This window comes from Salvelinus sp. IW2-2015, unplaced genomic scaffold, assembly GCF_002910315.2.
Source record: "Salvelinus sp. IW2-2015 unplaced genomic scaffold, ASM291031v2 Un_scaffold3069, whole genome shotgun sequence".
Lineage (NCBI taxonomy): Eukaryota > Metazoa > Chordata > Actinopteri > Salmoniformes > Salmonidae > Salvelinus > Salvelinus sp. IW2-2015.
The window spans coordinates 33,825-46,159 of NW_019944360.1; the positions used below are offsets into that span (position 1 = coordinate 33,825).

Sequence of the window (12,335 nt, forward strand, 5' to 3'; positions counted from 1 at the left end):
AAACACCTAGCACGTGGGTTAGGAAACAACACCACCGTGGGTAGCAAACACAACCACCGTGGTTCAACACACCACCGTGGTTAGGAAACAAAGCAGCTTTTCTCAAATAGTTTAGGCGAGTCAGCGATTAGGCCAATATCTAGTCCATGGTAAGGTGAGGTACTGGAGCAATCTGGAGACACTCCCAAACAACTTCTTTTTTAACAGCTAACTGCATTGTCACGACACTAATTTAATAGCGTACATGGAGAATAACCCGCAAGAGTCATCTCAACGTTTCGTCCTGCTGCCTCGGCTACCACGTCGTCCTTCATGGACTTGCTACAACAAACTAAAGCCACAAACTGACAACATATTCTTACACCCAGTTGTGATAAAGATCGAGAGGTGTAAGACCACATGTTAACGTATGACTCAAACGCCTGGCTGTTTACCATGAACGATCCCCTTTCTGGCTCCACTTCCTCAATGAATAGGACAAGGCTTAACTAGCTAAATACGGCCCAAGCAACCCACAAACTATCTAGGCCTGACTGAAAYGGAAAGGGGTTTGGCAGGCAGGTTGGTGTTGCAGAAGCCCACCGAATGTTACAATGAGGCTACAGAGAGCACACACACACACATTTTAACCTTGGGGGGGGGAAAGGCCAAAAACTGCTATATACTGTAATAACACAATATGACAAGAGCTGCTTKTAAAAACTAGTTGGCGTAGCAATCACCGACTACCTTATTGGATCGCTCTCTCTCTCTCTCTCATCTGACAACTTTGATGTGTCGATCAGCAAAAAAAAGTACAGTATTGAGATACAGGCTAAATATCATGGTCCTACACATTGTTATAGAGAAAGTTGAATAGCGAGCCAACGTCCTGTCGTTGACCACATTATGGGTCCACGTTATATTGGATAGCATGTCAACCCGATCTACCCGAGAGGAACATTATTCATTATGAACATTCTCTTATGGTACAATAAGTTCTGAATAAGTGGAATGTTGACATCTATAAAATTCTACTTGATACTGTATGGCCCAAAAGATACATGTTCCTGCCACAGGATCTGCTTGRCAAACTCACGGGATGAAAATGATAGTAACAACGCACCCAATTAATTACAACAGCCATTCAAAAYTTAACAACAACTCCCGTATTTCCMACAGTTCATTCTGGGTTGATTTGATTTAAGGGGACTGCAACGCAGCAGCAGTACAGAAGCCAAGTTCAGACSCGACAAAATCTCTCCTGGATAAACTCGCGTAACGCAACGACATGGTTTTGAAAACACAAAGGCATCTCGCAGAGCAGGACTTTCCAACATAACACCACTAGCTAGCAGACTGCTATAGTAGAGGCTAGTTGGTAGTAGTAGATACCCTAGTTGTCATGAGCAGCCCATAAAAACTAGCTACTACTGAGACCAAGCCATGTTCCCCGAAGGCAGAGGCAGTAAACACTATTTAGTTAGACATGTTGTTGCTTTACAGAAAAGTGTTCTTCGCAGTACAATACAGAACATTCAACCTCCGTTCCTTTGACAGTTGCGTAAACATGTTGCTACATTTCATCACATCAATTGCTAATTAAAATGTTACAATGAGACAACTTTAATCAAACAGCTACCTCATGAACATCTTCGCTAGTATGCCAGTGGTTTTTCTATGCTTACAAACTAAGCTGCACAACTGGCTAGACAAAGGGAGCCAAGTAGAGAACTTTGTAGCTAACTTTTCCTTAAATAATAACAGTGTCCTTCCTATCAGACATAGTTACATAGCAAGCTTAATGACTGAATAAAATAACTAGTTAAATCATACAAACACAATTATTGCTTTGACATAAGCCTACCTCGGGGTACGCACGTTTACTACTAGCTAGCTTTCTATGTAGCCAGCTACATGGCTTGGTAGGTAGCCGCACAGCCAGCTACATGGCTTGGTAGCTAGCCGCACAGTCAGCTACATGGCTTGGTAGCTAGCCGCAACAGTCAGCTACATGGCTTGGTAGCTAGCCGCACAGGCAGCTACATGGCTTGGTAGCTAGCCGCACAGTCAGCTACATGGCTTGGTAGCTAGCCGCACAGTCAGCTACATGGCTTGGTAGCTAGCGCACAGTCAGCTCAATGGCTTGGTAGCTAGCCGCACAGTCAGCTACATGGCTTGGTAGCTAGCCGCACAGTCAGCTACATGGCTTGGTAGCTAGCCGCACAGTCAGCTACATGGCTTGGTAGCTAGCCGCACAGTCAGCTACATGGCTTGGTAGCTAGCCGCACAGTCAGCTACATGGCTTGGTAGCTAGCCGACAGTCAGCTCATGGCTTGGTAGCTAGCCGCACAGTCAGCTACATGGCTTGGTAGCTAGCCGCACAGTCAGCTACATGGCTTGGTAGCTAGCCGCACAGTCAGCTACATGGCTTGGTAGCTAGCCGCACAGTCAGCTACATGGCTTGGTAGCTAGCCGCACAGTCAGCTACATGGCTTGGTAGCTAGCCGCACAGTCAGCTACATGGCTTGGTAGCTAGCGCACAGTCAGCTACATGGCTTGGTAGCTAGCCGCACAGTCAGCTACATGGCTTGGTAGCTAGCCGCACAGTCAGCTACATGGCTTGGTAGCTAGCCGCACAGTCAGCTACATGGCTTAGTACCCTAGCTGCTACAAGCTACCTAGCTGCTAACCTAGAATCAACTAGCTAAAATGTGTAACTATAGTAGTAAAGTGTTATAACTCACGAGAATCAAGCTGCACATCTCGATGGTCCAATGCCTGCCTGACTCCACACCAACTTACGTTAGAAATGCTAAATTGTCTTTAAGTTTTTTTGCAAAAACATAGCTACTGCAACAAAGACAAGCACTGAGTTCAAACTTGCCGTGCTGCACACAACCAGGGGACTGAACTCTCACAACTACCAAACATTGAGCCAGTGTCTAAATTTGCACGCTGTGACAACATGCACTTTGGACGCGAACCATTTATAACTCGGTAGGGGTGGTCGGTCTACTGATTAAATATCATGAACAAGGTTGTCGCGCATTTAGCGATACATTATGTAGTTTTGATACGGTCAATAATCAAAACTATGTAAAGATAGTGAGAGATACTGTACCAGACTTTACCAATCACATAGCGCCACCTCACCTAAACGATGGTCTCACCACACCGCAGTTATCGAAAGCACATAAAATAAGTCAGATTAATGTTTGTAATAGTTGTTGTCTGACCTAAACAACTTTGTGAAAAATGGGTAATATGTACAAGATTACACAATGACATGTATGTGTAAACCACGATAAAGGATTGGTTAATAACCATAGTTATATTGCCAAAACGACTGAAATGTTGGATATTTTTTTAGAGTGACTTTCTGAGCAAATAGTCTCACAGTGAACTTTTACAAGTATTTTCAAATGACCTAAAAGTTATGGTTGGGATGATGTCACTGGAATACACCAGATATTGCATAATGTATGCAGTATGTCAACAGAACACTTGTTTTTGGTCCAGGAAAAATTGCAAATGTGGTCCAATTATTTTGGGGTTAACTGCATTTCACCACTAGTCATGTTTCATATTATTCTAATTCCCGGACTAGAGGAGTACCGGAAGCCAATTCTAAATAAAAAAAAGACTTCTTAACAGCTTCTACCCCCCAAACCATGAGACTCTTATACAGTTAATCAAGTGGCTACACATACTATTTGCATATTCCTGTCTGGTGGTAATGGGGTTACCGTGGTAACATATCAGAGTGGTCATACCTTCCTGTCTGTGTCCATTATACAACAGGAGTTCTCTGATCCTGGTTCAGAATACACAGGGTTTCTCCCTCCCCATATTGATTGATCCTGGTTCAGAATACACCGGTGTTCCCTCCCCATATTGACTGATCTGGTGTCAGAATACACCGGGTTCTCCTCTCCCATATTGACTGATCCTGGTTCAGAATACACATGGTTTCTCCCTCCCCATATTGATCTGATCCTGGTCCAGAATACACTGGTTTCTCCCTCCCCATATGACTGATCCTGGTTCAGAATACACAGGGTTCTCCCTCCCCATATTGACTTCCTGGTTCAGAATACACCGGGTTTCTCCCTCCCCATATTGACTGATCCTCGGTTCAGAATACACAGGGTTCTCCCTCCCATATTGACTGATCCTGGTTCAGAATACACTGGTTTCTCCCTCCCCATATTGATGATCCTGTTCAGAATACACTGGGTTTTCTCCCTCCCCATATTGACTGATCCTGGTTCAGAATACACAGGGTTTCTCCCTCCCATATTGACTGATCCTGGTTCAGAATACACCGGGTTCTCCCTCCCATATTGACTGATCCTGGTTCAGAATTACACAGGGTTTCTCCCTCCCATATTGACTGATCCTGGTTCAGAATACACCGGGTTTCTCCCTCCCCATATTGACTGATCCTGGTTCAGAATACAAAGGGTTTCTCCCTCCCCTTATTGACTGATCCTGGTTCAGAATACACAGGGTTTCTCCCTCCCCATATTGACTGATCCTGGTTCAGAATACACAGGTTCTCCCTCCCCATATTGACTGATCCTGGTTCAGAATACACAGGGTTTCTCCCTCCCCATATGACTGATCCTGGTTCAGAATACACCGGTTTCTCCCTCCCCATATTGACTGATCCTGGTTCAGAATTACACCGGTTTCTCCCTCCCAATTGACTGATCCTGGTTCAGAATACACCGGGTTTCCCCTCCCCATATTGACTGATCCTGGTTCAGAATACCCGGGTTTCTCCCTCCCATATTGACTGATCCTGGTTCAGAAATACACCGGGTTCTCCCTCCCCATATTGACTGATTCTGGTTCAGAATACACCGGGTTTCTCCCTCCCCATATTGACTGATCCTGGTTCAGGAAGTAATGGTCCTAGCTCCAGAACCTCATGCAGGGATGTGGCAGCAGGGGACTGTATGCATGCCATCTGGGTTTCTAATTAAATTGATCATTAATTGAAACATACAGTAGCCTATTTTTGATCTAAAAGCTCTCAACAAAAGACAAACCACCTCTCATCAATAAAACAAAAGCTAAAAACAAAAAACAATTTAAAATAAGTTGATACAATTCTACACGATTTATTTCATGGTCATTCATGCCATTTCATGTCTGTCTTTGCTGTAACAAACATTTTATTGCACTGTAAGTAATTTGCGGTCCAGGTTACAAACTTTGAATGCACTGTCCCTGGCTGAATTCACAAACTGTCACTAATCTTCACTCCCGTAGCCGGTTTTAGAGGTGCTAACTGAGGATTGTGTGTTGCAGTTAGCCCCTCTACCAATAAAGGGCCCTTGCCCATTGTAGACCATCAAAGCTAAGCATAATCTCTTTCATTACAAACCAAAGACAAGGCAGGCTACTACAAACAAGACGACCTTTAAGTGAAAGGAAAACAGGGACACCAACTGACAGAGTTGCAGAACTACATCCATATAACGTCTGTTGAGCAACTCTTTTTGCGGAGTGGAATCACTCGACGTGGAATCATTTGACGATTGATCAAATGGGAAATGTACGAGCATCCAACTGTTGTCATGGAAACAGTTGACCAAATCCAAGCGGGTGATTTATTTTATTATTTAACCTTTATTTAACTAAGCAAGTCAGTTAATTAAGAACAAATTCTTATTTATAATGACGGCTTACCTCGGGCCAAAACCCGGACAACGCTGGGCCAATTGTGCACCGCCCTACGGGACTCCGAAAAACAGCCGTATGTGATTCAACCTGAATTCGCATCAGAGACTGAAGTGACACCTCTTGCACTGAGATGCAGTGTCTTAGACCGCTGCGCCACTCGGGAGCCCAGTTCAACAGAGTTGTCTTCCAAATGGCACACTATTCTCTATAGTGTGCACTACTTTTCCACCAGAGCCCTGGTCAAAAGTAGTGCACTACATAGGGAATAGGGGGCTATTCTGGGGGTTAGACAGTGACCTTTGGAAACTAATATGAGACCAGAAAACATGAAAGGACCATCTGGTCGCCATAGACACCCATTTATTGACACAGCCACCCGTCAGACGTCTAGTCCATCCACAGCTCATAGCAGAGAGATGAGACCTGAAAGACCCTCCAGGATAATGTAGTTCATATGGGTGGAGGAGGGGGGTGAAGAACCCTAGGACGTAGGTCCATTTGGAAGGGGCCTTGTCTTTGGCTCTGGAGCCCACGACTCAGGGAGTGGATGACCATTTTGGGGGATGGACAGAGTGTCCAAGGGGGGATCTGGAGCAATGACCCATCAATGTTTTAGTTGTGGAGAACAAAGTGTACAGAAGTGTATGTCTATGCTTGATAGTAATTATTCAGGTGTTTGTACAGAAGTTTATGTCTATGCTTGATAGTAATATTCAGTGTGTTGGACAGAAGTGTAGTGTCTATGCTTGATAGTAATATTCAGTGTGTTGTACAGAAGTGTAGTGTTTCTATGCTGATAGTAATAATCAGCGTGTGTACAGAAGTGTAGTATCTATGCTTGACAGTCATATCTTGTTTGTGACTAACTGACATTTTCAATGTCAAAAAACTGTCAATGGAAAAGTAATGAACTGGATCTTCTACCAAGAACTGTGCAGCAAGTCAAATAGCTTTATTCCAGCATTCATATCATTATATTTAGCGAACATCACAAAGACATGATCAATACATGACTAAACATGATCAATTACGAATGACGTTACCACTATATCAATTACAGTAATGACTTGAGTACCACTTTATGATCAATTACAGTAATGACTTGAGGTACGTTTATGATCAATTACAGTAATGACTTGAGGTCCACTAGTATCAATTACAGTAATGACTTGAGGTACCACTATGATCAATTACAGTAATGACTTGAGGTACCACTATGTAAATTACAGTAATGACTTGAGTACCACTAGGTGATAATTACATAATGACTTGAGGTACCACATAGGGCAATTTACAGTAATGACAGTAGTGTACCACTATGGTAAATTACAGTAATGACTTGAGGTACCACTATGTAAATTACGATAATGACTTGAGGACCATATGATCAATTACAGTAATGACTTGAGGTACCACTATTTGTTTACAGTTTCAGTCCTCCTCATATTCAATAACATACAGTACCGGTTTCTAAACTGCTTTTTGACACAGCATGAAATCAAATCAGAAAAATACGTCTTGTGAATGTTTCATTGTATACCCATTTTTTTGTTGAAAATGCAACAATTTCAAATATTTTACTGAGTTACGGTTCATATACGAAAATCAGTAAATTGAAATAAATAAATTAGGCCCCAATCTATGGATTTCATAAAGTAGGGCGTGGATTAAAAAAACTGTCAGTATCTGGTGTGACCCCCATTTGCCTCATGCTGCCATGACACATCTCCTTCACATAGAGTTGACCAGGCTGTTGATCGTGGCCTGTGGAATGTTGTCCCAGTCCTCTTTAACGGCTGTCCGAAGTTGCTGGATATTGGCAGGAACTGGAAGACGCTGTCGTACACGTTGATCCAGAGCATCCCAAACATGCTCAATGCTCAGTGTGACATGTCTGTGGTATTTCAGGCCATGGAATAACTGTGACATTTTCAGTTTCCAGGAATTATCATGCTGAAACATGAGGTGATGGCGGCTGATGAATGGCAGGACAATGGGCCGTAGGATCTCGTCATCCTATTTCTGTGCATTCAAATTTCCATCAATAAAATGCAATTGTGTTCGTTGTCCGTAGTTATGCCTGCCCCATACCATAACCCCACCACCATGGGCACTCTGTTCACAATGTTAACATCAGCAACACAACGCCATACACGTGGTCTGCGGTTGTGAGGCCGGTTGGACATATTGCCAAATTGCCATGCCTTTTCTCTTTATAGTAGAAAAAGGAACATGCTCACTAACAGGGATTAACAAACTTCTGTGCAAAATGTTTTGACAAATAAGGTTTTTTGTACGTACGGAACATTTCTGGATCTTTAAGTCAACGGACCAACACTTTACAGTTGCTGTTATATTTAGTTCAGTGACATTAGATCCAGTGAATTACATTGAATTATAAAGTACAATTTATAAAAACACATTTATAAAATTATAGATGATAAATATTTATTTATGGATTGATGGTTGTATTGTATTTATTGAAAATTACAACTGGTCACAAAGTGTAAAAATGTGGTGTTTTGTTGTTTATAAATTTTGATTGTTATGTGACTAGTTTGGCTAGTAACGTTAGGAGTGCTCTGTCCCTGTCCTTGTTGTGTCTCTGTCTTCTCTGTACCGTAGACTTCCAGTCATCTGTAATGCTTTGATACATGGGAGCAAAACGACCTGAACTTCCTTCATACCGCACGTAAATACCAAAAATGGAATCCATGTCATCGACTCTGTGTAATATATAAGATATAGTGGAATATTTTGTTTAAGTTAAAAGGCTTTGCAGGTAGTTAATGTTGACTAATTTGCATTGTAACGTTAGGAGTGCTCTGTCCCTGTTGTGTCTGCCCTCAAATCAAATCAAATTGTATTTGTCACATGTGCCGAATACAACTGCTGTAGCTTACCCAAGGATCGTACCCTTATTTTCAGTTTTCGCCTAAAATGACATACCCATATCTAACTGCCTGTAGCTCAGGACCTGAAGCAAGGATATGCATATTCTTGATACCATTTGAAAGGAAACACTTTGAAGTTGGTGGAAATGTGAAATGAATGTAAGAGAATATAACACATTAGATCTGGTAAAAAATAATTCAAACCAAAAAACATGCGTTTTCTATTTTTGTTTTTCATCATCTTTGAAATGCAAGAGAAAGGCCATACCTTCAGATTGGAGTCTAGGTGTAATTTAGATTTTGGCCACCAGATGGCAGCAGTGTGTGTGCAAAGTTTCAGACTGATCCAGTGAAGAATTAGTCTGCCAGAAGTTTGCCCAAATGTGCCAAATTGGTCAATTGATACATTTTCAAGTACATTACTACAGAGAACATACAAAATGTTATGGTAATACAAAATATATATGTTTACACACTCCCAGGATTGTCATACATGATGGATCATTAGCTTATACACTAACTATCACACATCTAGATGGCCGGGTGGGGTGTGTGTAGAGCCAGAGACAGCAGTGGGGTCAAACTGTAGACCCCATTTCCTACATTTGAACATAAAAATAGATTTTATCAAACAAAACTATGCTACATTTTATCTACATTTATGCCGAGCAGTTTCCATACCAGGCGGTGATGCAACCGGTCAGAATGCTATCGATGGTGCAGCTGTAGGACTTTTTGAGGATCTGGGGACCCATGCCAAATTTTTTCAGTCTCCTGAGGGGGAAAAGGTGTTGTCGTGCCCTCTTCATGTCTGCCTTGGTGTGTTTGGACCATGATAGTTTGTTGGTGATGTGGACACCAAGGAACTTGAAGCTCTCGACCCGCTCCAATACAGTCCCGTCATTGTTAATGGGGGCCTATTCGGCCCTCCTTTTCCTATAGTCCACGATCTTTGTCTTGCTCACGTTGAGGGAGAGGTTGTTGTCCTGGCACCACACTCCCAGGTCTCTGACCTCCTCCCTATAGGCTGTCTCATCGTTGTCAGTGATCAGGCCTACCACTTGTGTCGTCAGCTAACTTAATGGTGTTGGAGTCGTGCTTGGCAACGCAGTCGTGGGTGAACAGGGAGTACAGGATGGGACTAGGATGGGACTGGCAGATGTGTTGTTGCATAAACTTACCACCTGGGGGTGGCCTGTGAGGAAGTCCGGGGTCCAGTTATAGAGGGAGGTGTTTAGTCCCAGGGTCCTTAGCTTAGCGATGAGCTTTGTGGGTACTATGGTGTTGAACGCTGAGCTGTAGTCAATGAACAGCATTCTCACATAGGTGTTCCTTTTGTCCAGGTGGGAAAGGGCAGTGTGGAGTGCGATTGAGATTGCGTCATCTGTGGACTTGTTGTGAATTGGAGTGGGTCTAGGGTTTCCGGCATGATGGTGTTGATGTGAGCCATGACCATGTGGAATTAGTTTTGATTTAGAATGGCCCATTATCATTCACCTGCCTCAAAACAGGGGCAAGGGGAAAAATACATGTCATCTATGCACTTAAATATCGAATGGAGGACGCTTTTCCCGTGGTTCATTTTCATGCCAGCCAGGTAGGCAATACTCCTGTTATAAAGAGAAGCAATGTGCTGAATATTAGGAAAGTTGAGAAATAAATATAGTAGGCCTAGCCTATAGAAAGCTGATGGGATCCTCCTCTTTTTAGTAGAGGCCATCACTCTGTTCTCACGCAATTGAAATGTTACACAACATGAACTCTCATGAAGTATTTGATTAGATTTTCCACCACATTTTGCATTGATGTCAGAGATATTAGACAGACAATAGAGTGCTGAGTACCAGACAGTTAGCAAGTTTGGTAGGCTACTAATGACCATCAGCTAAACGGTCACGTGTAACTTGGGACTGGCGGCGTAGAGGTCATTTGGTCACCGTAACAGCCCTATAACCCACCCCACCGTTTGGAAGTTCACTGAGGCATTGCAACGACAGCAGCTAAGAGGTGAAATGAGAAGGGAGCAGCAACTTGCTGGTTTTCCACCACCAAAGACCTCCTTCAAGACTATTGGAGAAGCTTCCCTCATGAAGCTGGTTGAGTGAAAAAGCTGTTAAAGCAAAATGGAAGCTACTTTGAAGAATCAAAAATATTTTTTCATGTTGTTTTTAAACCCTTTTTTTTTTTTTTACTACATGATTCCATATGTGTTATTTTATAGTTTTGATGTCTTCACTATTATTCTACAATGTAGAAAATAGTATAAATAAAGAAAAACCAAAGATAAATAAAGAAAAATTTGTAGTCATACATGATTTAATGAAAAGCATTAAATATACACATTTAATAACAGACTCATAAACACAATCCTTCAAATCATGCTTCCCCGGCGCTTCACAGCTTCCCCGGGAAACTCAGTGTATTGTAGCCTCACAGAGACGAAAGAGCAGCGGAGGAAGGAGTTCTGCAGTGTTCTGCTGTGAAAGGTTTGTTATTGTGGCCGTGCTTCGGTTCTGGGGTTACGTTCTGTGGTTGAGATGTGTTCTCTCCTTGTGCCTCAGTCTCTGCCCTCTCTGTGTCCATGTATGCCTGGACACACCTCCACAGGGCTTGGATGTTCCCCTCMCCGAACCCRGACGCACCTCTCCTCTCTATTAGCTCCAGGAAGAAAGTGTCCTCTGAGAAGATGGGCTTGGTGAACACCTGGAGCAGGTATCTGTTTAGAGGGAATGAGAAGATGGTTGTTTCATGCACAAAGTAGATGTCCTAACCGACTTGCCAAAACTATAGTTTGTTAACAAGAAATTTGTGGAGTGGTTGAAAAACTAGTTTTATTTACTCCAACCTAAGGTGATGTAAACTTCCGACTTCAACTGTATCTGCTCCAGGTGTTCACCAAGCCCATCTTCTCATTCCCTTTAAACAGATACCTGTTCAGGTGTTCACCAAGTCCATCTTCTCATTCCCTCTAAACAGATACCTGCTCCAGGTGTTCCCCAGTCCATTTCTCATTCCCTCTAAAGAGATACCTGCTCCAGGTGTTCACCAAGTCCATTTTCTCATTCCCTCTAAACAGATACCTGTTCCAGGTGTTCACCAAGTCCATCTTCTCATTCCTCTAAACAGATACCTGCTCCAGGTGTTCACCAAGTCCACCTTCTCATTCCCTCTAAACAGATACCTGCTCCAGGTGTCACCAAGTCCATCTTCTCATTCCTTCTAAACAGATACCTGCTCCAGGTGTTCACCAAGTCCATCTTCTCATCCCTCTAAACAGATACCTGCTCCAGGTGTTCACCAAGTCCATTTTTCTCATTCCCTCTAAACAAGATACCTGCTCCAGGTGTTCACCAAGGTCCACCTTCTCATTCCCTCTAAACAGATACCTGCTCCAGGTGTTCACCAAGTCCATTTTCTCATTCCCTCTAAACAGATACCTGCTCCAGGTGTTCACCAAGTCCATCTTCTCATTACCTCTAAACAGATACATGCTCCAGGTGTTCACCAGTCCATTTTCTCATTCCCTCTAAACAGTACCTGCTCCAGTGGTCACCAAGTCCATTTTCTCATTCCCTCTAAACAGATACCTGCTCCAGGTGTTCACCAAGTCCATCTTCTCATTACCTCTAAAACAGATACATGCTCCAGGTGTTCACCAAGTCCATTTCTCATTCCCTCTAAACAGATACCTGCTCCAGGTGTTCACCAAGTCCATTTTCTCATTCCTCTAAACAGATACCTGCTCCAGGTGTTCACCAAGTCCATTTG

At 42.9% G+C, this 12,335-nt stretch overlaps 1 protein-coding gene across 2 annotated transcripts in view; it reads right to left on the reverse strand.

Annotated features, from left to right (window-relative positions):
• Window positions 1-10,855: 10,855 nt before the first annotated feature.
• The window catches only part of LOC112075291 (4-hydroxyphenylpyruvate dioxygenase-like protein), a 13,946-nt gene continuing 12,466 nt past the window's right edge, over window positions 10,856-12,335 (reverse strand). For both annotated transcript variants that reach the window (XM_070440849.1, XM_024142315.2), the window contains exon 4: window positions 10,856-11,283. In XM_070440849.1, coding sequence (XP_070296950.1) covers window positions 10,998-11,283 — 286 coding nt within the window. In that variant the 3' untranslated portion in view covers window positions 10,856-10,997. The remainder of the gene's footprint in view (window positions 11,284-12,335) is intronic.